Source organism: Diceros bicornis, chromosome 1, assembly GCF_020826845.1.
Source record: "Diceros bicornis minor isolate mBicDic1 chromosome 1, mDicBic1.mat.cur, whole genome shotgun sequence".
NCBI classification, from domain to species: domain Eukaryota; kingdom Metazoa; phylum Chordata; class Mammalia; order Perissodactyla; family Rhinocerotidae; genus Diceros; species Diceros bicornis.
The window spans coordinates 86,034,444-86,059,158 of record NC_080740.1 but is presented as its reverse complement, the minus strand read 5'-3'; the positions used below and the strand labels follow the sequence as shown (position 1 = coordinate 86,059,158).

General features: G+C 48.0%; 1 protein-coding gene across 1 annotated transcript in view; it reads left to right on the top strand.

Annotated features, from left to right (window-relative positions):
- Positions 1-24,715, top strand: part of STK10 (serine/threonine kinase 10) — a 115,620-nt gene that overhangs the window by 71,624 nt on the left and 19,281 nt on the right. Inside the window, exons 8-12 of the mRNA XM_058546000.1 lie at positions 4,445-4,579; positions 6,713-7,252; positions 9,400-9,530; positions 13,988-14,111; positions 14,558-14,737. Of these exons, the coding sequence (XP_058401983.1) occupies positions 4,445-4,579; positions 6,713-7,252; positions 9,400-9,530; positions 13,988-14,111; positions 14,558-14,737 (1,110 nt within the window). The remainder of the gene's footprint in view (positions 1-4,444; positions 4,580-6,712; positions 7,253-9,399; positions 9,531-13,987; positions 14,112-14,557; positions 14,738-24,715) is intronic.

The window sequence follows — 24,715 nt, the reverse complement described above, 5'->3', positions numbered from 1 at the left end:
ACTTGGTCATGGCCCCCTCGCTGGGCTCCCTGCCCTCCTTCAGTCAATTTTCAGCACAGGAGCCAGAGGGAGCCTTTAAAACATGTCACCTCCCATACCTCCTCCGTCCACAGCCCCTTAATGGCTCTCATCTCATTCAGGTAAAATCCAAAGTTTCAGGGACCCGCCAGGTCCTGCGTGATCTGCCCACCCCACCTCGACTCCTCACACTTCCTCTCCCCTTCTTGCCCCCTCGCTCTTCACTAGCTACTCTGGCCTCCTTACTGTTCTTCACACACTCCAGGCACACTCCTGCCTCAGGTCCTTTGCACTGGCTGTCAACGCTGCCTGGAATATTCTTTCCCTAGACACCTCCAGGGTCTCTTCATGTCGTTGCTTAGAGGTCAGCTTCTCAGTGAAGCCTCCCCCAGCCACTTTATTTAAAACTGTGAACCTGCCGCACCCCCATGTTCCTCATCCTCTTTTTCCTGCTCTGCTTTTAATTTTTCCATGGTACATAGCGTGGTTGTGTATAACTTAACTGTTTATTAAGTTTATTGTTGGTCTCCCTGACCAGCACGTCACCTCCCTGAGAACAGCAGTCTTATTTGTGTTGTTCACTCATGTGTCCCAAGCGTCTAGAACAGTGCCTGGTATGGAGAGGGTCTTCAGCAAGTATTTGTTAAATACATTGACTTAAATTGTTATGTAACCCTTTCTCCATGCCAGGTGCTGTTCTAAATGTTTAGCAAATGTTAACTAATTTAATCCTCATGACAACTCTGAAGTAGGCACTATTCAGATCTCCATCGAACAGATGATAAAACTGAGGCACAGAGAGATTAAGTAGGCTGCACAAGGTCACACAGCTTGTAAGCGACAGAGTTGGGATTTTGGTCCTGGTTGTCTGGTCCCAAAGCCTGTTGTCTTGACCACTCTGGTAAGCTGCCTCTGAATGAATGAAGGAGAGGAAGAAGGAAGGGGAGAGAGAGACAGAGAGAGAGAGAGAGAGGGAGGGAGGGAGAGAAAGAAGAAGGTTAGGAGGGAGGAAGGGAGGATTGAGGAAAAGATGCTGACCCCTGAAAACGTGAAAGCGTTATTGGGCGTTTCCTAAAGCCAGTTTGCAGTGTAGCACCCCCCAGCTGATGGTTTCTAAGCACACACAGGAAAAACAGGCTCAAGTCCTTGGAAATGGTGTCTGGATGGCAGGAGAGGTCCCGGCCAGAGGGCAGGTGCCAGCTGGCGAGTTGTGGCGTCTTGGGGCTCCCCACAGAGAGAGCACTGAACAGCAGTTCCTCTTCCTGAAGGAGCAGACGGCTGAGTGCCCCTCTGATCTGGGCCTTGCGCAGGAGTGCCCGAGCACCTTCCCGGGACCCGTGTGCCCACACCAGAGCACCCCTGTGCCGGGCTCGGCGCTTTGGGGGTTGGGGAGATGTCTTTTCTATGCACACCCCTGGAGGTAACGGAGCTGACGCAGCGAAGGAGGTGGCTGCACGTCGTGTCCCAGGGCAGTTTACAAAACAGTGTTCCGGGCCTAATGGGCCCCAGGAGGGCCTGCCCTGTCTGCCCGCCCCCCTTGCCCAGGGATTCCGGGCGTCCAGGGGAACTGCCCTGCTCGCCTCTCCTCCATCAAAGGCTTTCTTCCCCGTAGGTTACCCCTCCACTTCCTCAGGACTGGGGTGCTCAAGGGAGGCAGTGGAGCAGAGCTTCAGCCTCAGGAGAGCAAGGCTCCTGGCCAGGCTGAAGAGCCACTAATTTGGTCAATATGTGGTATGCCCTGATGAAAACCTGGTATTTCCGGTAGCCTGGGCCTGCATTATTTATTTCTGCCACATCTGCTTCAGCCACCGGAGCGAAGTGTCCTGTGCCTCCTTGCTCAGGTTCACGTGTGCGAGGTTGCACAATGTGAAGCTCAGGAACGTTTGGATCTGGTTCTCATCCTCGGTTCAAAACGCTGCGCTCTGGGGGGATGCAGGAGGGAATAGGAATGGCTGGGAGTGCAAAACTGGTGCCTGACACACTTCTCTCATTTGATTCTGCCGTTGGTGATGATGACAAAGACGTGATGATGACGGTGCTGGTGGTGGGGATGGTGGGGATGGTGGGGATGAGGATGTGAGATGATGATGGTGCTGGTGGTGGGGATGGTGGGGATGGTGGGGATGAGGATGTGAGATGATGATGGTGCTGGTGGTGGGGATGGTGGGGATGGTGGGGATGAAGATGTGAGATGATGATGGTGCTGGTGGGGATCATGGGGATGAAGATGTGATGACGATGGTGCTGGTGGGGATGGTGGTGGTGATGGAGGTGACAAAGTACTGATGACAGTGATGATGATGATGTGGATGCTAGCCGCCATATTTTGAGCACTTACTGCAATGCTTAGCACAACCATACTGTTATTCCAAGTATGCAGATGAGCAAACTGAGTGAGGCTCAGAGAGGTTGAGTGACTTGCCCAAGTTGGTGGTGGAAGCAGGATTTTATCCCAGGTAGCCTGGCTCTAGAGTCTCGAGCCAGTACTCTTTTTTTTTGTGAAGAAGACCAGCCCTGAGCTAACATCCGATGCCGATCTTCCTCTTTTTTGCTGAGGAAGGTTAGCCCTGGGCTAACATCCGTGCCCATCTTCCTCTACTTTATATGGGACGCCACCACAGCATGGCTTGACAAGCGGCGCGTCGGTGCGTGCCCGGGATCCAAACCTGTGAACCCCAGGCTGCCGAGGCAGAGCGCACGCACTTAACTGCTGCGCCACCAGGCCGGCCCCTTGAGCCAGTCCTCTTGACTGCTATACTCTCCTACCTCCTGCAATTAGTTAACCCTATAATTAATGGTCCCCCTCAAGACGTTTTGGAACCACACAGCAGCCAGAGTGACACTTTTAAAGGGTGACTGTTAATATCAGTGCTCTGCTGCAGCCCTCCAGTGGCTTCTGGGAATAAAGTCTCAGCCTCTCACCAAGGCCCAGAGGCCCTGCATGTACCACCCCGTCCTGCCTCCCACAGCTCCTCCCATCTCTCCCGCAAGCTCCGCTACCCTGGCCTTCTAGGCATTAACAGATGAAAATGATTTGTGGTGGACCTATCAGTTGTGAATGTGGTTTCAAGGTGCTAGAAAATTTATTCTCTTTAGTCATTTACATACTTCCCTGCAATCTTGTTGACACTGTTCCTCTGCTGATAAGTTTTCTGATAGTAAAAATAGTGAATTTCATCAGAGCCTTCCTGTAAATTTCATATAAGCAAATTCCAACTTAATGACACCCCCCTTCCCCAACGTTCCTTCTGCATGGCCCTGGGTGAGTGTGGTGAACTGAGGAATCCCCATCCCTATCCACACCCTGGAGCTGGGGTGAGATGCCAGAGGACAGACTTTCAGCAGGGAGACGCCCATGCTGATTTGACATCTGCTGAGGCCGTGAAAGCTTTGGTGTTTTGCACAGTCCATGAAGGAGCCTTCACTTTTAAAGATGTGACATTTTTCTAAACGCCTGGGAATAAAACATATACCACTCTGCCTCCAGATTGTGCAAACACATGTGTCCACCCAAAGACATGGACGAGCGTGTTCATGGCAGCTTTATGCATAGTTGCCAAAAACAGGAAACAGCACAAGTGTCCATCAGCAGCAGAATAAATAAACAAACTGTGACAGATTCGTGCAGTAGAATCCTACACAAGGATAAAAAAGGAAACAATTGGCTGATACATACACAATGCAGATCAGTCTCTTAGTTTCAACTCAGCTCATGTTGTGTGAAGAAAGCCAACCACAGAAGACCACATGCTGTATGATTCTGTTCATGCGAAGTTAAAGAGCTGGCAAAACTAGTCTCTGGAGCTGGCAGCTGTGGAGAGTGGGGGTGACTGCAAGGGATACAGGGATCTTTCCAAGGGGATGGAATGTTGTGTGTCTTGTGGGGGTGGTGGTTACACTGGGTGTATATATATGGAGAAGGTCACTGAGCTTAAGCGTTTGTGAACTTTACAAAGTGTGTAAGTAAGCCCTCGATAAAATATGTATATATAGTATATTTTTTAAAACCATATATTAAAACTTTTTAAAAAAGAAAATACACAAGCAAACCTCGCCAAACATTGCTTCGGCTCCTGCCTTGAGCTAAGCGCTGCTGTGTGCATTATCTCATTTCATCCTCATGACCTCCCTGTGGGTTTGGCATTATCGTCTGCACTTGAGAGGTGGGGAGCCTGCAGCTCAGAGAAGGAAAGTGACGTGCTTGGTGTGACACAGCTTGTGAGTGGCAGAGCCGGATTTGCCCTTGTTCCATCACACAGGACTTTCTGCGCTGCCTCTGGGCCTCCCTGACCAAGTTCACGTTCACGTTTCACTTAGGGATGCTGCTGGCCCTTTCTGCCTGGGGGATTGTCTCCCCGCTGTGGCCTGCTCCTCGGGCACCCCCAGCCCAAAGTGGTTCTAATCCAGGTGTGTCTTGCCCCCTCAGCATCCCTTCGTCAGCAGCGTCACCAGTAACAAGGCCCTGCGGGAGCTGGTGGCTGAGGCCAAGGCCGAAGTGATGGAGGAGATCGAAGACGGCCGGGATGAGGGGGAAGAAGAGGACTCTGTGGACCCCACCTCAGTAAGGCCCAGGAGAAGGGGTGCTGGGGAGGGACAGGACCCCCGCAGGCCTCGGCTGGTGTGGGAGGAGGCCTGGAAGGTGCAGGAAGGATTCCTTACTGTCTCTTCCCTGCTCAGAGGTACAGGCTCCCACAACACAGGTTACGTAAGACGGCACCGAGGCCAGGGCGAGGCAGCAGGCGTGTTGGCCAGATACTGTGAGTTTTCAGGAAGGACCAGGAATCTAGATTTTCACATGAGATCTTCCAATTTTTAAGTTGGTAGCTGAGTCACTGCTTCCGAGCCTTTTTCCTGTTGTGGCTCGCATACAAAATGAAAATGTTTTGGCATACTGTGGGATAAATGCAGATAAAGGTTGTACGTGATCAGAGGCAAGAGGCCGAGGGGCTCCGGCCACCCCAGACCCTGTCTGGTACTCTGAGTGCCCATGGGGCCCGTGTCGTGGCACATTTATAACCCATCTGCAGCTTCTGCACTTGGCTGAATTTAAGTTTAAATTAAAGCTAATTTAAAATTTTCTAAAACTTTTGAGCCAAGCAAAACATGTCTGTGGGCTGGATTCTGTCCTGAGCTGCCGCTTTCGGATCCCTGGTCTAGCCATTTGGGGAGGGCCTCTTCCGGAAGGGGAGATTTGCTGTCCGGATGGTGCTGTGGACATAGTGAGGCAGGGGCTGGACTTGTCCACTGGGGATGGACGATACCGCGCTTTCTCAAGTTTCAGTCAGTCCTGGGAGGGGCCTGAGGCTGGTGTGAATCCTCACCAGGATGAAGAAGGGACCCCTGAGGAGGATGAATGGCATCAGCATGGTAACCACAGCAATTTACTGAGCCCTCGGAGTGCTGGGCGCTCTGCAACTCTGACAGAGGAGAACCAAGGCTCCATTTTGCAGATGGGAAAGCTGAGGTCTGAGCAGTGCAATGGCTGACTGAGCTGATAGGCGGCAGGGCCAGGTGTGGGCTGGGAGTATGAGAACCGTGGTGGGAGAGGGTAGCAGTGTGTCTGTGACCCAGACCTCCTGGGCCTGGCTCCAGGAGGAGGCGGCAGGCAGTGAGGTTGGAGAGGAAGGCAGAAAGCAGTCACGTCCAACCTGGTTCACTGCAGGCAGGAGGCTGGTCTTCGTCATGAGAGCAGTGGGGGCCGTTGAGGGTGTCAGGCAGGGGCTGGGTGTTGGTGTGGGAATGACAGGATCAGATCTGAATTTTTGAACTATCACCCTGGGTGTTCAATAGAAAGTGAATTAGAGTTGCTTCTGGAACCTTCCATTCCAAGGTTAAAAACCAGCAGCCATCAGGATCCAAGGGAGTGCTTAATGTGATTCCATTAATATCAAGTTTAAAAACAGGCAAACTAACCTATAACACTTAGAGATGGAAGTCAGGGCAATGATCATGTCAAGGGGTGGGATGGGCAGAGGTGGGGGTCCCTGGGCCGGGGTGGTGTTCCACTCCTGACCTGGAAGGTGCCCATATGGGTGTTCACTTTATTCATTAAGCTGAACATTTGTGTTCTATCCACAGAAACGGGTGTTCTGTTTTATAATAGTAACATCTTCAGTACTTTCCACCCCCTAAAAGCTCTAACAAACACAAATAAAACTTAAAAAACTTAGTGGCTGATCGGCTGAATCCAGCGCCTAGCTAGGTTTGCTTTGGCCTTTATGCGATTTTTTAACCATTTGAATTAGTTGCCATCTCAAAGTCAGGAAATATCATGTGAAAATCCAGATTCCAGCTTGTCTTGAAAAATTGGAAGGTCTGGCCCCGGGGGACCCATTTTATCACATTGTCACAATTGGCTGGAGCAGAGTAGCTACTGCCCCCTTTAGGTAGGGCATGAGCTGTCCAGCTGTCCACAGTTGCCTCCACTCTTAGGAGGAATAACAGGTATTAAATTAGGCTAAGATTAGAGATGATCAGGAAATTCCTATTCCTCAAAACAAGTAGTAATTTTATTGTTGGTTAGGCAATAGGGAGTGGTGAGGACTGTGGCTTACTGGAGAGGGATACCTACTCTGTTTGCCTGTGCCTGCCCTACTTCGCCTTGTAGGTGTCTGACTTTGCAACTCCACTGCGTTGCAGACTCCTGTCTCAGACATGCAAGTAGCATGGCCTTGACTATCTTTTTTTTTCCTAGCCTCTGGGGAACCACACTCGGGACTCTTCTAAGGTGAGCCAGCTGAGCCTCAATGCTGACAGTCTTCTCAAAGAATCGTCTTTCACTCCACTGCCACCCAGCCAGTCTCAAGAAAGTGTGAATGGGCCCAGCCAGCCCTCTGGGGACAGATCCCTCCAGACCACCAGCCCCGCAGCTGTGGCCCCTGGCAATGAGAATGGCCTAGCAGTGCCTGTGCCCCTCCGGAAGTCCCGACCAGTGTCAATGGATGCCAGAATTCAGGTGTCTGAGGAGAAGCAAGCCACTGACCAGGGTGGGGACCGTAGTCCAGCAGCCAACAGGTCCCAAAAAGCAAGCCAGAGCCGTCCCAACAGCAGTGCCCTGGAGACCCTGGTCGACAGTAAGCTGGCCAACGGCAGCCTGGAGCTCCCTGCCCAACCAGGCCCTTCCCAGAGGGACTCGGACTGTGGCAGCCTCTCCGCCTCTGAGAGCATGGACTACAGCAGCTCCCTCTCAGCTGACCTGTCCCTGAACAGAGAGTCCGGCTCTCTGTCCATCAAGGTAACGCCACCCCTTGTGCTACAGGCTGGGAGCAGGACTGCTGCAGAATGTCCTGTGTCCGGTTTTGGTCTTGAAAGCGTTTAGTGGCTGCCTTCCATTTTAAGTGGTCTTAGTTCAGAGCTCTTAGTTCGATTCATAGTTTGATCTCCAAAATATCTGAGTTTAGTCTGGGATTTAGTCACATCAGGTAGTTGGTTGGGGTTAAATTTCAATTTGCGTTTCCATTTATATTGGGTTTGGTTAAAGGTAAAATTTGGGAGAGAGAATTCTAGAAGTGGAAGTTCTCTTATTTGGGCATCAGCCATGTGGTCCAGCTGTTGACTCGTGCGTTCGATTAAAGGGAGCGGGCTCCAGGCTCTGTCCCGGCTCAGTGGCCTTTCTGGAGTGGGTGACGTTGTGAATGACAGTAGCCACTTCACTGGAGGGCTCAGCTGGAGGCCAGCACTGCAGAATGCTTTAAAAAAAAAAAGAAAAAGGAAGGAGGCTCCTTCATGATCCCAATGTACAGATGAGCAAATGGAGGCTCAGGTGGGAAGTGGAGAGCTGATCAGACCGCAGACTCTGCGCTGTGAACGCCACGTGCCATTCTGCCTTCCTCGTGGGAACCACGGCCTCCTTCTCCTCAGGCGGCTGGGAGGGTCTAACCCCTTCCCCTGCCCCCTCCCATAAGCCGAGGATGTTCCTGAACTCACCGTTGGTCGCCTGACTAGGCCACACTGAGGGCCTCATCCCCAACCAAGGCTGATGTTAGGGAAGGTGTTGTATCCTTCTGTTTTTTCCTTCCGTCATTTGCTTGGTGAAAAACACAGTAGAGACTCAAAAATATTTACTAAATGAAAGGGAGCGAAAGGAGGAGCCACAGCCGGCCTTGGAACAGAGAGAAAGGGCAGTTCTGACAGGTCGCCGGCACAGGCGGAGCCAGCGGCTTTTATGTGCAAGCAGCACCGGGCCGTCATCTTCCCTGGGGCAGGCGTCCTGTCCCTTCCCTTCTTAAAAAGACACTAAGTGAAAAGGACAAGGTAGTTTTCTTTTTTTAAATAGAGGCCAGCCGCCCCGAGTGGTCTCCCCTGCCTCTCCACGAGTGTGTTGGGAATGTTCCTCTGCTGGCTGGCCAGCAGTGAGTCAAGGAACACGGCTGTGCTGATAAGAGTCCATGGGCTGCTTCAGCATCCCTGACGTGACTGGGAGCCTGTGACCCCAGGGACAGACGACCCTGTGACCAGGATCAGTTCTAGTGTGAGGGCTGCGGGGTCAGCGCCGACTTGGAGGGCAGAGACTGACTGCCGGGGCCACCCCGGCCCTCCCTCTTCTCGGGCTGGAAGGCCCTCGGCAGTCTGGAAAGGCCGGGCTGGGCCACACTAGGAAGGCAGGCCTGGGAAGCCAGTTGAGAGGTTGGAGGGAGAAACGCCATGATGACCCCAGGGCAGGCCCACAGGCCCTCATGCGAATCAGGACAGAGAACTTGCACAGGGTGTTTGAACACCTCCAGGAGTCCTGGCAGCACTCTGTGTAGTGCTCGACTATTCACAGGAAAATCGTGCTGCGGATGGGTGTAGCCTCCTGTGGAGTTCGGGTCAGATCAGGTTTGGCTGCCAAATCAGTTGTGAGCTTTGGTTTTCCGGGCTCTTTGGATTTTGGCGTTGTGGATAAGAGGTTGTGTGGTCTGTAACAATAGCTGTCAGAAATAAATACCAAGTATTGAACGCTTGCCGTGAGCCGGTGCTGTGCTGTGTGCCCCCACGCATTATCTCGTTGAGTTTTCATAGCCACTCTGGGGCAAGTACTGCTATTCCCTGACGAGCCGAGGACGCCGAGCCTCAGCCAGGAACGGGACTTGCCCAGGGTCGCACAGCCAGCAGGTGGTAGAGGGAGGATTCGGACCCAGCTCTCTCTGACGCCACAGCCTGTGTGTGAGAGTGCTGGCAGCTGTGTGGGGGAGGTCAGGGGCCAGTGTCTGAAGGCCAAGATCAGGGAGAGGAAAGGGGATGAGCTCAGACACTCGGGTCCGCAGGTTGAGAAGCTTGAAGCGAGAAGGGGACGATGGACAGCCATGTCCACTGGACGAAGCTGGGGCTGGAGTGCTGTGGGCCACACCCACCGTGTCACCTATGGATTCTGAGCTTTGCCTAATGATTGTCCCCTACCAGGACTCAAGGCTGCACAATAGAACCCTCAAGAGGACACGCAAGTTTGTGGTGGATGGCGTAGAGGTGAGCATCACCACCTCCAAGATCATCAGCGAAGATGAGAAGAAGGATGAGGAGATGAGATTTCTCAGGCAAGCCTGGGAAGGGCTGCTGATGGCGGTAACAGGGTGGGGGTGTGGTGAGAGGGATGGGCGTATGTCTTTTTGGTGAGAGAGCTGTCTGTCTACAGCATGAAGTGACGGATCAAGGAGACAAAAGGAAACTGGTTTTGCTTGAGATCCTGCACTCCCCCACCCACTCGTCCACCCACCCACCCACCCATCCACCCATTCATCCATCCATCCATCCATCCATCCATCCATCCATCCATCCATCCATCTATCCATCCTCCATCCATCTATACATCCATCTATCTACCTAACCATCCATCCATCCATCCATCTATCCATCCATCCATCTACCTAACCATCCATCCATCCATCCATCCATCCACCCACCCACCCATCCATCCATGTATCCGCTCACCCACGAGGTTGGAGGACACAGTGGTGACCCACATAGTTGAGGCCGTTGCCTTTGCAGAACTTACACCTAATGGGCCAACACATAATACAAAGATAATCCCCAATTGTGGTACATGTGCTGGGAAGGAATTAATGGGTGATACGATAGTGAGTGCTGGGCTGGGGGGACACTGTCCTGCGGGAAACCCCCTGAGTGGAGCCTGAAGGGTGAGAGGAGCTGGCCGCGAGAGAGCTGGGGGAGCACAGAGGGAACTGCAAGGCTGAGGCCTGCGGAGTGACCCTCGGCTCGTTTAGGGAACTGAGAGGACTGGGCTGGAGCGTGGAGTGTAAGGTCAAGGGGAGAGGCTGGGATGCGGTCCATGGGACCCGGGTCACGTAGGCCTGTGGGCTGGGGTAGAGGAGTGGATTTTATCCCAGGTGCAGCTGGAGGGAAACAGCTGGAGAGTGACCACTCTAACGTCCCTTTTGAAAGATGGCTCCAGCTGCTGGACGAGTCTGGGCCGTGGAGGGGCAAGACTGACGCAGGGAGACCTCGTCCAGGACAGTGGCCGGGCAGAGGGAAGAAGTGGTTGGATTCAATATACATTTTGGAGACAAAACCCATGAAACCGGGAGGGACTGGTGTGGGGAGGAGGGCTCGAGGCAAAGCTGCTTGCTAAGAACCGTCTTTGAACTTTTGAGGTGCTCAGGCCCCCTACCGGCCCTCCTCAGGGAGCGAGACCCTATTGCTGCCATTTTGTAAACGAGGAAAGTGTTTCTTGGCAGGTCAGTTACTGCCCATGTCACCAGGGTGAGAAGGGGTGGATCAGAGATTCTAACTAGGTCTGTCTGTGAGGATTCTACCAGGCTTCCCTGGATGTGAAGCTTCCTGTGGGGCTGCAGGGGTGGGTGGGGGCTTAGCAGTCAGGGAGACCCTGGGGCCATGGAGCTCCCTCGGGGCCAGGCCTTTGCGGGCTAAATTCATTATTGGTTTGGAGAACATTGCTAGAACATCAAACACATTCATATTTCTGAAAAGCACAGACATTCCAAAGCCAAACGGAAGCAGTTTGGGACACTCTGGGGCACTTTGCCTCCCCAGGAGCCAGGGGGATGAGAGGCAGACTTTTCACTGGTGGCATTTCTGCATGCATACACGTACACACACTCACACGCTGGTGTCCTCATCTGTGTGGGTTTGGGGAGGCTCAGGGATGGTTGCTCTCGGTGAATGACACCACCTTCTGTTCTAATGGTCACCTGGGAGGTGACTTGTATGCTTCAAGCTTCAGTTCTCAAGGGCTGGGTTTCCTTTCCATCGTCTCCCCTCTGGGCAGTTCAGCTTCCTGGGGTTGAAATTCCAGATCCACCACACTCATCTAGAAGCAGGGCCCGCTGGCCGTGGCACTGGGCCCCCTCCCTCCTCCTGAACAGAGGAGCTGATGCTGCTCAGATTCGAAAGGTGAGACTCGGCTGAGGTGGAGAAGAGGTGCTCACCAAGAGCAAGGCTTTGCTGGTTTGCCCGCTGAGGGCCAGAGGTCTGAGTGTCCTGTAAACCCGGCCAGGCTGCGGGGGTGTGGAAGGCTTATCATGCCCCTCCTGGCCCACGCCCCTGGTCAGACCTGTATCCGAACATTTCTGGAGGATTGGGTCACATGTAGGCTTTAAAGTCATGTGACGGAATGGTCACTCTCCCAGATGGAGGGTTCTAGGTCTGAGTTCGTTCTGGTTTTCCCTAAAATTGCTGGTGCTGGTTCTTTCCTTCTTAAGACATCAGCCTGTCTCCACTTGCCTTCCTGTGAGAGCTCAGGAGGGCCAGGGAGGGTAGGACCTACCTTATTTCTGTACTCCTTTGTTTGTTTTTTTTGTCAGCTGTTCTCTAAGCCTCAGTCTCTTTTTTTTTTTTTTTTTTTTTTTTTGTGAGGAGATCAGCCCTGAGCTAACATCCGCCAATCCTCCTCTTTTTTTGCTGAGGAAGACGGCCCTGGGCTAACATCGGTGCCTATCTTCCTCCACTTTATATGGGACGCCGCCACAGCATGGCTTACCAAGCAGTACTTCGGTGCGCGCCCGGGATCCGAACCAGCGAACCCCGGGCCGCCGCAGCGGAGCGCGCGCACTTAACCGCTTGCGCCACTGGGCCGGCCCCAGCCTCAGTCTCTTTTGAGTCAGGATTTCCGTTTCTTTGTTAACACTGTCAAAGACCAGAGGCTCGGATGGAAGCTTCCTCATGTGGCTGTAGAAAGCCTCGCTGGCTCTTCCCTGAAACTGGGTGGCCTTTGCCGCTTCTTCCCTCTTTTTATCGTTTGAGCAGTTACCACTTAGGGAGCCTGGGCCCTGTACCAGGCAGGCCCTGCGGGTATCATCTCATTTAACCCTCAGAGACCTTGAGAGGGAGAGATTGTCTGCCCCACGTTACAGATAGGGGAACGGAGGCCTCCCAAGACCAAGGGCACCCAGCTGAAAGTCGGCAGAGCTAAGATGCAAACACGGTCCCTCTGACCCCAGAGAGTGTGCGGCCTCTCCTCGGGCAGCTGTTGGTGGGCAGCTAGACTCTGGACTGGAATAGGCCATAGGCCTCTTGGACCCTAGTCCCGAGGGGCTGCCAGGGAGCCCCTGGTTCACAGGGGGCCCCAGTTCTTTCTGATCATTTTAATTTCTTTTTCTTTTCTGATCACATAAATGATACATATCAGTTTTTAGTGGATTCACCTTGGGGTTTATCCCACCAATATTTTTTCTGTGAGTATATACATGTACACATTGACAATGTATATGTTACAAAATTAAGGTATACTATGTGGTTTAGGTCAGGTTTTTATTGTATTTATATTTTGAATAGGTAATATAATGTCATGGTTCAAAATTCAAAAAAAAAGAGAGTAAACAGTGAAAAATCTCCCTCCCTCACTTTCCTGACAGGCATCCAGTTCCCCTCCCTGTGTTAATGTTTTACGTTGTGATGCTTCCAGAAATACTCGGTGCGGGGCCGGCCCCGTGGCTTAGCGGTTAAGTGCACGCGCTCCGCTACTGGCGGCCCGGGTTCAGATCCCGGGCGCACACCAATGCACCGCTTCTCTGGCCATGCTGAGGCCGTGTCCCACATACAGCAACTAGAAGGATGTGCAGCTATGACAGACAACTATCTACTGGGGCTTTGGGGGGAAAAAAATAAATAAAATTAAAAAAAAAAAAAGAAATACTCGGTGCTTAATAGGAAAACACACAATAAACACATGTGCACACACACATTGTCTTTTTTTCCCACCCAGATAGTAGGGTAGCATAATAGACCCACGTGTCAACATCTTCCTTTTTTTCACTTAGAGATCATTCCATATCTGTTCATAAAGAATGGTTACATTTTTAATAGATGTTTTCCCATGTAATTAAATATTTTCTAAAACTTGTTTTAATGGTTGCGTAAAATGACATCAGATGGATATATTAATTTAATTAACCTATATTGATGGACACTTAAGTTGTTTCCAATTTTATACTATTATAAATAACATTGTTAGGACTATCCTTCTTCAATTGTGTTGTGTATCTATGAATATTTCTTTAGAATCAATATCTAGAAGTGGAACTCCTATGTTCCACTCGCATATGTAGAAACTTATTGGTTTCTTATTGCCAATGAGAAAGGCATAAACTTATTGCCAAATTGTCCTCCAGAAATGTTGTACCAATTTAGACCTGTCAGCAGGTTATGAAAGTATCAATTTCCTCTATACTCTTGCCTATTTAGTTAATGAAAATGGTATTTCTTTTTAATTTGCATTTCATTTCATTCAAATAGGTGTTTTCTTTTTATCTTTTGTTTCATGTCTGTTCATATTCTGTGTCACTTTTTAAAATTAGGACATTCCTGTTTTTCTTATTGATTTGCAAATACTCTTTATATATTCAGATTATTACTGTTTATCTGTCAATAATGTCAGATGAAGCCTGAGTTCTACTTATGCCTCTGCCCCAGACGTGTGTGATGCTCCACTATCCAGCCTTCAGTGTCCCTAGCTGTGAGTTATGTGAGCTCTGAGGCCACTTTCTGACTGAAATGTCCACATCCTTTAACCCTTCAGGCGCCAGGAACTCCGAGAGCTTCGGCTGCTCCAGAAAGAAGAGCATCGGAACCAGACCCAGCTGAGCAGCAAGCATGAGCTGCAGCTGGAGCAGATGCACAAACGTTTTGAACAAGAAATCAACGTGAGTGTGAGAAAAGATGGGTCCCTACAGGGTCCTTGCCTCCATGTTTTCTTAAAGCAGAAGCTGCAGAGTGGGGAGGAGTGGGCAGTGGAGAGTAATTCACAGCTGCCCAGTTCCTGTGGTTTCCTGACTCATCAGGCATTGACTTGTAAACATAGGATCACATGAAGGTCACAGTGCTCCTCTGAGTCACACAGGAGGCCTTCTAGAGGGAAGTTAACCTCTGATGAGCATCATGCAAGAACCTTGCAAGATAGAGCGTCTGGTCTCCCTTTTGCACATGAGAGACTCCGAGAGGTTAAGTGACTTGTCCCAGGTCACACAGCAAAGAGGTGGTAGAGCTGGGATTCAAGCCCAGGGCTGAGGACAGGCTCTGCGCTGCTGCTGTCCACCTCCCTCCCAGGTATAAAGTGACTTTGCTGAATTTCTGTTTCTGCTCCTTCCAGGCCAAGAAGAAGTTCTTTGACATGGAGCTGGAGAACCTGGAGCGTCAGCAAAAGCAGCAAGTGGAGAAGATGGAGCAAGACCACGCTGTGCGCCGCCGGGAGGAGGCCAAGCGGATCCGCCTGGAGCAGGACCGGGACTACACCAAGTTTCAGGAGCAGCTCAAGCTGATGAAGAAGGAGGTCACTACGTGGTGGGCGGAGGTGGGGGGTCGGGGAGCGCTAGGACCCTCTCGTTTGCACGTGACTGAACCCCAGCTCAGCCTCGCCTCAGCAGCAGAGGGAATTTGGGGAGCTCGTGCACCTGAGAAGCTCACGTCCAGGGACGACTGGATCTGCCTGCTCCAGCTGTGCCGTCAGGAGCCGCTGCTCCATCGTGGGGGCTCTTCCCTCTGTGTTGACTTGCTCCCAGGCGGGCCCTGCCATGTGGCTCGGGCAGCTGCCTCTCCATCCTCCCAGCTTAGCCACCCCAGCTGAAAGAGGGCAGGGGAGGAGGGAGGGATGGGCCCAGGGCAGTTTGAGATGCTGTCACCAGAGGGGAGAGTGGGTGCTGGGGGGGCAAACACAAGTCCTCTGTGCCCTGTCCTCTTCTCCCAGAGCAGCAGGCCCCTAGTTTGGACTCATGAGCCTCTCCTCCCTCTTTCCCACCCGGCTGGAAGGGAAAGGGAGAGGTGGTAAAGAGGTAGACGGCCCTGAGACAAGGGGAGGAGGTGTGTCTCAGCCTGCCTAGGAAAGGGCCTCTGGGGCCCAGAGAACAGCCCACACTCCCTCTGTGGAGCCAGACACCGGGAGGTGGGGACATGCTTGCTCTCCTAGACTCTCAGGAGGAAGCAGGGAGACAAGGAGGGTGGAGGCCCCGGGGTGGGGTACCAATCGGCCGTTCTCATCTCCAGGTGGGAGCAGTGGTGGACAGCCTCTAAGGGTGGTCCGCGGTGCTGGGGGCCTGGGAGCCCAGCTCCCAGACTCTACTGTGACAGGTGTACCCTCGGGGCCTCAGGCACTGCCTGTGGGAGCAGGGCGGGGCTGGGTGAGACAAGCAAGGCACTCACCTGAGGCATAAGATTTAAGGGAGCGCCAGAACACTCAGTAACCAAGATAGATAATCTTCTAATGCAATGTTTAAAATAAAGATTAGTGCAAAATATTCATGATGAACAGAATATCAGCTATTTAAAATATAGACAGGATCTGACAGGGCCCGGATTAGGGTGAGGCGATGAGGCTGAGTCCTGCTAGTACAGGGCTGGATCTTGTCTGTATTTAAAATTTTGATACTTTGTTCATGACTTGTTTTTTGCCTGAATTTTTATTTATTGACTTATCTATTTATTTTTTGGTGAGGAAGATTGGCCCTGAGCTAATGTCTGTTGCTAATCTTCCTCTATTTTGTATGTGGGACGCTACCACAGCATGGCTTGATGAGCAGCGTGTAGGTCTACACCCGGGATCTGAACCCATGAACCCCGGGCTGCTGAAGCAGAGCACACAAACTTAACCACTACACCACCAGGCCGGCTCCTGAATTTTGATTTTTTAACATGTTTATCTTGATTGCTGAATTTTCTGGCATTGCCTTCTGTGCCTGGGGCGAGGGTCTCACTGGTCGTTCCCTGGTCCTGGCCCTCCTGCTGAGACATGGACCAGTGGGCTGAGGTACGTGGGGGCGGAGGCAGGAAGCTGATGGTAAGCATGCCCCGGCTCCAGTGCAGGGAGCACAGGCCTGGGAGGCAGCCTGGTTCCGAGTCCTGGCTCGTGGCTCAGAGCTAACTGTTGGGCTTTGGACAAGCTGCTTCCCTGAGTCCCAATGCCTTCTGACGAAATGGTAGTTATTCAGCTACTGTTTTATAAGTATCTACATGTATGGTACTGTGCTAGCTGCCGGGATACTGTACTGAACAAAATAGACAGAGTCCCTACCCTCAAGGAGCTGTTAATTGCCAGGGAAGCCAGAAAAAAAAGTACACCATCAAACAAATAAAACACTTACCAACTGTATATATCTGTGAAGGCAAATAGACTAGTTACTGAGAGAAGAGATGGAGAGATCTGCTCTAGCGTGGTCTGGGAAGGCCTCTCCGCATATGACAGTTAGGCTGAGACCAGAGGATGCTGCCAGGCATAAGATCATTCCAGCAGGGTAGAACAGCATGTGCAAAGGCCCTGAGGTGTGGGAAAGAGCTTGGAGACTTCAAAGAGCTAAAAAATGATCTATGTGGTGGGTGCTTAGGAAATGAAGGGGAGATTAGCATGAGATGAAATTGGACGGGTAGACAGGGGCCAGATCACGGAGGGCGGTGAGCCATAGGCAGGAGTTTGCTGTTTTATTAATTACTGTTCACCATACATTCCTCACACCGATATTTTGAGCATTAAATGAGACCTGCATTAAGCGTTAGAGCCAGTGTCTGCCCCAGAATAAGTACTCGGTAGATGCCAGTTCCCTTCTTGGCTCCTCACCCCATCACATCATCCCCACGTATATGTGGTGGGAGCGGGAGGAATTGTGGGGGCTGTAAGAGTGGAAAAAAGAGGAGGCTGCAGGGGTGGTGCCTGGGAAAAGGGGGTGTGTGAGGGGAAGCCACAGGCTCCTCACCCCTTACCAGCAGCACCCGCCCTTCACAAAGCTGGACGGGCCCGTTGTTGGCAGCATTCCAGTAAGGTTTCGAGCCTGTCGTTGACCTCTGAGGCAGTGTGTGGGGTCTGCTTGGGCTTCTGCTCAGACTGTTTTTAAAATTTTCTTTTTCTCTGGATGTTTTTCTTCAAAAAGTTTTTGTGGAAAGAGAAAGCTTGATGTCTTTGCTCTCTTGGCTTCTGCCATTTGGTAAGATGTTGTTTCTGTCACCGTCCTTCCAGGTAGGCATTCCTGTTTGCTGGGACTCTAACGGAGCTGCTGTCTTCAATCTGTTTCATGGTGGAGGCGGGCAAAGTGTAGGCTTGCATTTACTTCTGCTTCCCAGAGCTAGTTGTTGGGCTTTTGTTACTTGATTCGTTAAGTGTATGTACATCTTCAGAGCCCCTACTATTCGCCAGCCCCTGTATTAGGCAGCGATGAGCAAATCATGCACGGCCCCATCCTTCCATGTTGCCGTCGTTGTCAGAGGCCGTCAGCATGGAAAGGGTGACATGGTCATAAGAAGTTTGAGAACATCCTGCATTTTCACCAGAGAGAGTAAAGGAAGAAGGTGGTCTCTTCACCTCGAAGGAGAGAAGCTGTTCTTTTAGGACAGCGTGATGGTGGAGTGGTTGTGTGGAGCCTGGAGTCAGAAAGACCTGAGTTTGAATCCCAACTCTGAGCTCGGGCAAGCTCTGTCTCCTTCTCTGTGAAAGCAGGTAATGACAGGGTCACCTCACGAAGTTGTTCTGTAGACTAAAGGACAGAATGCAGGTACAGCCCCTGGCACCTCGTAAGCACTTACTGCGTGACAGCCTTCTGGTTACTTGACGATTATTGTTGTTCTTATCAGTTCCCAAAGAAAGGGCTAGGGATTCCAGCTGTCGGGGCCAGCAGAGGGCCTTGCTTCACGGCACCCCTAGATGTCCCATGATTCCGTGTCCTGCCACTGCCTACTCCACGCTCCCACCCTTTTCTCTGACGCCAAGGTCGCCTCTGCGAGGATGCAGGCTGCTGGGCTATGGCGAGGTGGGATGGAGGCTTGGGTGGAGACTGCCTGCCCACCGCTCTTGGATTGGTGGTTAGGATGTACCAGCAGGGTGAAGGATAAAATTGGGAATGGGTAGGGCCCCCAGGTGAGCAGCCTCTGAACTACCCACAGATGCAGTAGCCAGCCCAGTGCTGCATCAGAGAAATCCACACATGGATGCTGGAGACGAAGACCACACACAGATCCCATCTGGGCTTTTCTTTAACCAGTTCAGAACATTTGTCCATTTCCCTACGATCCACTGAATGTGAGGAAGCAGGTCATGATTTCAACTCAGGCATGGAAAACAAGTACAAAAATACAAAATACGAAAATAACAGAGGATAAAACTTGAGATGCCTCATGGGCTCTCTTTCATGATTATAGCAATTGGTATGGAATATTTATCATGCTAATGACCTTCCTGCACAAAGGAGGTATGCATATGGGAAAAGTCATTATTAGTAAGCTAGTTGAACAGGGACATATTTATTCTTCATTGTCATTTCAAGTAATTAACTAAATCTAGTAATGTGTTTTGTATCTGCATATACAAATGTAATAAATGTGTAATACGTGTCTTCTGTAGGAATGGAATTGATGGTCTGCTATTCGGTTCCTATATACACAGTACATTTAGCATCCATGAGAAACTCACTTGAAAATTATAACTTATCAGATCACCTAAATTTGAAAGCAAACTTAACCAGTCTTGAAGGAAATCTTTCCAGAACTGTTTCCCTGCCTTCCTCAGCAAAATTCATTAAATGTAATTGAACTATTTCTTTCTTTTTTTTTTTTTTTTTTGTGAGGAAGATCAGCCCTGAGCTAACATCCATGCCAATCCTCCTCTTTTTGCTGAGGAAGACCGGCCCTGGGCTAACATCCATGCCCATCTTCCTCCGCTTTATATGGGACGCCTCCACAGCATGGCCTGATAAGCGGTGCATCGGTGCGTGCCCGGGATCCGAACCGGTGAAACCCGGGCTGCCAGCAGCGGAGCGCGCGCACTTAACTGCTACGCGACAGGGCCGGCCCGAACTATTTCTTAAATAGTTTGGCTCTTCTTAACACAACAGAATTATATTCCTGGAAGGATCTTGAAAATTTTAGTTAAAAGCCAGATGTTTTTTCCTGATGAGAAAATGAGAAACTAACGAGTCCTGTGACTGTTGCAAAGATGTGTAACTGGACCAGAATGCAGAATTCCTGGCGTCTAGTAGAGCGCAGTTCCCCACCTCTCCTCTCTAGCGATCCCAGCCAGAGCCGTGCTGGTCCATCCCTGTCCTCTGGGGTTACTGACATGTGTAAGTCCGCTGGCTCCTTTGCTAAGTGGCCCCGTGTGACTCTGTTTTTACTGCCTTTTGCCGCCTCCCTCCTTGGTAACATTTCTTACTGTTTTCGGTGCCTTGAGCAAAAACCTCCAGACCCTTTTCTAAACTGCTGCTTCTAATCTTCTGTCCTGGAAAACCACCTAATCAAGCCTGCACAGTTCTAAGCTAATGGGTCCTTTAAATTGCGTGACGCCTTGAATGGCGCTCTTGAGAGGGGCTTTGACAAACACCACAGATGGGGTGAGGGTTCTACGGCATCTAGTGGGCAGAGGCCAGGGATACTGTTAACATCTTATAATGTACAGGACAGCCCCCCCACAAAGAATTATCCAGCCCCAAAAGTCAATAGTGCTGAGGTTGAGAAACCAAAATCTAAGACCGTTACAGCCAAAGAACAGAGGAGCAGGATTCAGATAACAACCTGAAACCGTGAAAGAAAACACCCAGGAATTGAGAGAAGAGATGATAAAGAATAGCTGGTGGGATTTGGGGGTCAGGTGAGAAGTGCATGTTTAACTTCAGGAGAGGCTGCCAAACTCTTCCAAAAAGGCTGTGTTGTCTTACGTCTCTGCGACAGCGTGTGAGAGCTCGGGTTGCTCCCCATCCTCACCAGCACTTGGTATTGTCAATTTCATTTTTTTATTTTAGCCATTCTGATAAGTGTGAATTGGTGTCTCATTATGGCTTTCCATTTGCATTTCACTAATGACTAATGATATTGAGTATCTGTTCATGGGCTTATTTACTCTCTCTCTCTATTTTTGGGTGAAGTAATCTTTTGCCCATTTATTTAACTGGGTGATTTGTTTTCCGTTTATTGAAGTTTAACAGTTCTTTTTATATTCTGAATATAAGTCCTTTGTCAGATATGCATTTTGCAAATATTTACTCCCAGTCTGTGGCTTTCTTTTAATTCACCTAACAATGTCTTGCACAGAGCAGTACTTAATTTTGGTGAAGTCCAGCTTACCATTTTTTCTTTTAGGGATTCTACTTTTAGTGGCATATCTAAGAAATCTTTGCCTAACTCTAGGTTACATATTTTCTTTTAGATGTTTTACAGTTTTAGGTTTTACATTTAGAAGTATAATTATTTTGGGTTAATTTTTATATAAGGAGTGAAGTATGGGTGAGGTTCACTATTATTATTGTTTTTGCTTGTGGATATCCAATTATTCTAGCACCATTTGTTGAAAAGGCTGTCCTTTCTCCACTGAAGTGCCTTTGCACCTTTGTGCAAAATCAGTTGACCATATATATGTGGGTCTATATCTGGACTCTGTGCCGTTCCATTGATCTATTTGTCTATCCTTCACCCATCATTCACAACATCTTGATAACTATAGTTTGATACTAAGTCTTGAAATCAGGTAGTACAGATCCTCCTACTTTGTCTCTTTTTTTCAAAATTGCTTTGGCTATTCTAGTTCCTTTGCCTTTCCATATGTGTCTTAGAATCAGCTTGTTGATTTCTATGAAAATGTCTCCTGGGATTTTGGTTGAGAGTGAGTTGAATCCATGGATCAATTTAAGGAGAATGGACATCTGAACAATATTGAGTCTTCCTATCCGTGAATACAATAGCTCTCTCAATTTATATAGGTGTTCTTTGATATCTTTCCTTAGTGTTTTGTAGTTTTAAACGTACCAATTCAGCATATATTTTTGTTAGAATTATACTAATTTCATGTTTTTTGGTGCTATTTTACAAGATACTATTCTTTTAATGTCAATTTCTTATTGTTCATTGCTAGCAACATAGAAATACGTTGATATTGGTATGTTGATCTTGTATATTGACCTTGCTAAACTCACTTATTACTCCTAGTATATATTTTCGAAGAGATTTATTGGGATTTTCTACATAGACAATAATGTTTGCCAACAGATACAGTTTTATTTCTTCCTTTTTAAGTCTGTATGCTTTTTATTTCTTTTTCCTGCATTATCATGCTGGCTGGACCTCTAGTAGGATCTTGAATAGGAATAGTAGAGTGGACATCCTTGCCTTCTTCCCAATGTTAAGTGGAAAGCATAGTATTTCATAGTTAAGTATGATATTGGCATTAGGGTTTTTTGTAGATGCCCTCTATCAGGTTTGCTAATAGATGTTATCACGAATAGATGTTGAATTTTGTCAAATGGTTTTCCTGTATCAATTGATATGGTCATATAGTTTTTCTTCTTTAGTCTATTGATATTGTGAATTGTATTGCTTGATTTTCAAATATTGAACCAGCTTTACCTAGGATAAAGCCCACTTCGTTATTATGTATTTTCCTTTTTATATATTACTATATTCAATTTGCTGATATTTTGGTGACGACTTTTAAGTCTATATTCATGAAAAGGATATCAGTCTGTGATTTTCTTATAATGTCTCTCTGGTTTTAGCTATCTGTTTCTTCTTGAATGAGCTTTGGTAGTTTCTTTTAAGGAATTTGTCTGTTTCATCTAAGTGGCTGAATTTATTGGCAGAAGCCGTTCACAGTATTCCCTTAGTATCCTTTCACTGATGCAGGCTCTCTAGTAATGTTCTCTCTTCCGTCCCTCATATTGGTAGTTTCTCTCATAGTCTCCTCCTCCTCCTTCTCTGTCAGTCTTACTAAAGGTTTATTAATTTTATTGACCTTTTCAAAGAACAAGCTTTTGGTTTCATTGATTTTCTATTTTCAATGTTACTGATTTCTGATTTTATATTTGGTTTGGGTTTAAATTGCTTTTCTTTTTATAGTTTCTTAATGTGGAAGTTTAGATCATTGACTTGAGACTATTCTTCTTTTCTAATGTAGGCATTTAATGCTATAAATTTTCCTCTAAGCTCCGCTTTAGCTTCATCCTACAAATTTTAATGTGTTGTATTTTCATTTTGATTCAACTCAAATTATTTTCTAATTTCCTTTGCAACTTCCTCTTTGACCCATGGATTATTTAGAAGTTTGTTGTTTAATTTTAAGATATGTTTGGACTTTCATATCTTTCTGTTATTGATTTCTAGTTTAATTTCATTGTGGTCAAATAACATATATTTTTTAAGATTTCAATTTTTAAATTGATTAAGGTTTGTTCTGTGGCCCAGGATGTGGTCTATGTTAGTGAATGTTCATTGTGCACTTGAAAAGGATGTATATTGTTGCCCTTGGGTGGAGTGTTCTATAAATGTCAAGTAGGTCAACATGATTGATAGTGTTGTTCAAGTCTTTTATAGCCTTACTCATTTTCTGTTCCTTTGTTCTGTTGGCTACTGAGAAAGATGTATTAATGTTTTCAACTATAATTGGGGATTTATTTAATTCTCTTTTCAGTTCTGTCAGTTTTTATTTCATGTTTTTGAAGTTTTTTTGTTTTTTAAAATTGTCATATCTTCTTAGTGAGCTGACCTTTTTTTTTGTGAGGAAGATTAGCCCTGAGCTAACATCTGTTGCCAATCCTCCTCTTTTTGCTGAGGAAGATTGGCCCTGGGCTAACATCTGTGCCCACCTTCCTCTACTTTATATGTGGGATGCCACCACAGCACAGCTTGATGAGCAGTGCGTAGGTCTGCGCCCGGGATCCAAACCCGCAAACCCTGGGCCGCCGAAGCGGAGCGTGTGAACTTAAGCACTACACCACTGGGCTGGCCCCTCCTTTTATCGTTATGTAATGTCTGTCTTTATTCTTGATAGTATTTCATGTTCTGAAGTCTACTTTGTTTGATATTAATATAACCAATCTTGCTTTCTTTTTTTCTTTATTTTTTTGTGAGGAAGATTGACCTTGAGCTAACATCTGCCAATCCTCCTCTTTTTGCTGAGGAAGACTGGCCCTGGGCTAACCTCCGTGCCCATCTTCCTCCACTTTATATGGGACGCTGCCACAGCATGGCTTGCCAAGTGGTGTGTCAGTGCGCACCTGGGATCTGAACCGGTGAACCCCGGGCCGCCGTAGTGGAGTGTGTGCACTTAACCGCTTGCGCCACCAGGCTGGCCCCCAATCCTGCTTTCTTTTGATTAGTGTTTGCATGGAATATCTTTTCCCATCCTTTTAATTCAACCTGCCTGTATCTTTATATTTAACATGAGTTTCTTGTAGATAGCACGTACAGTCATGTGTTGCTTAATGATGAGGATATGTTCTGAGAAATACAGTGTTAGGCAATTTTGTTGTTGTGCAAACATCATAAAGTGTACTTATACAAATCTAGATGGTATAGCCCACTACATATCTAAGCTGTATAGTACTCATCTTGTGGGACCACTGTCATATATGTGGTCCGTTGTTGACCAAAGCATTGTTATATGGCATATGACTGTAGGTGGGCTTTGATTGTTTTAAATCTAATCTGAAAATCCTTGTCTTTCAATAGAGGTTTTTATGCCATTTACATTTAATGAAATTATTATTTGTTTTTTGTTTGTCTTCTCTGGTTATGTTCCTCTGTTCCTCCTTTTCCTGCCTCTTTTTGGAGTATTTGAATATTTTTAGAATTGCATTTTAATTCATCAGTTGGCTTAAATCTCTGTGTGTGTGTGTGTGTGTGTGTTTAGTGGTTGCTTTAAGGCATTATAATATACATACCTAAGTCTTTCAGCATCTATTTAGAGTTATATTGTAACATTTCAAGTAAAACGTAGAAGCCTTACAACCATATGCATTTCTCAATCCCTCTCCCATTTTTGTTATACTTGTTATATGTATTATATCTACATATATTAAAAACCTCATTAGACAATGTTATAACTTTTTTTGACAGTGTTATAACTTTTGCTTTAAACAGTCATCCATATTTTAAAGATCTTAAGGGGAAAAATTCCATATTATATTCCCCCACATATTTACCATTTCTGTTGCCTTTCTCCATTCAAGTGTCCCCTTGGATTATTTCTCTTCAGCCTGAAGAACGTCTGTTTAGCCTTTTTTGGTAACAACAAATTCTTTTATTTTTCCTTCATCTGAGAATATCTTTATTTTGCTTTCATTCCTGAAAGATAATTTCACTGGACATAGAATTCTGGGTTGACTGTTCTTTTCTTTCCACACTTTAAGGATGTTGTCTCACTGGCTTTTGGCCTCCGTGGTTCTGTTGAGAAATCCATGATCACTGAAATTGTTGTCCTGCATCAATATGTTATTTTTCTCTAGCTGCTTTCAAGAATTTTTTAAATCTTTGGTTTTCAAGAGTTTGATTTTGCTGTGTATAAGCATAG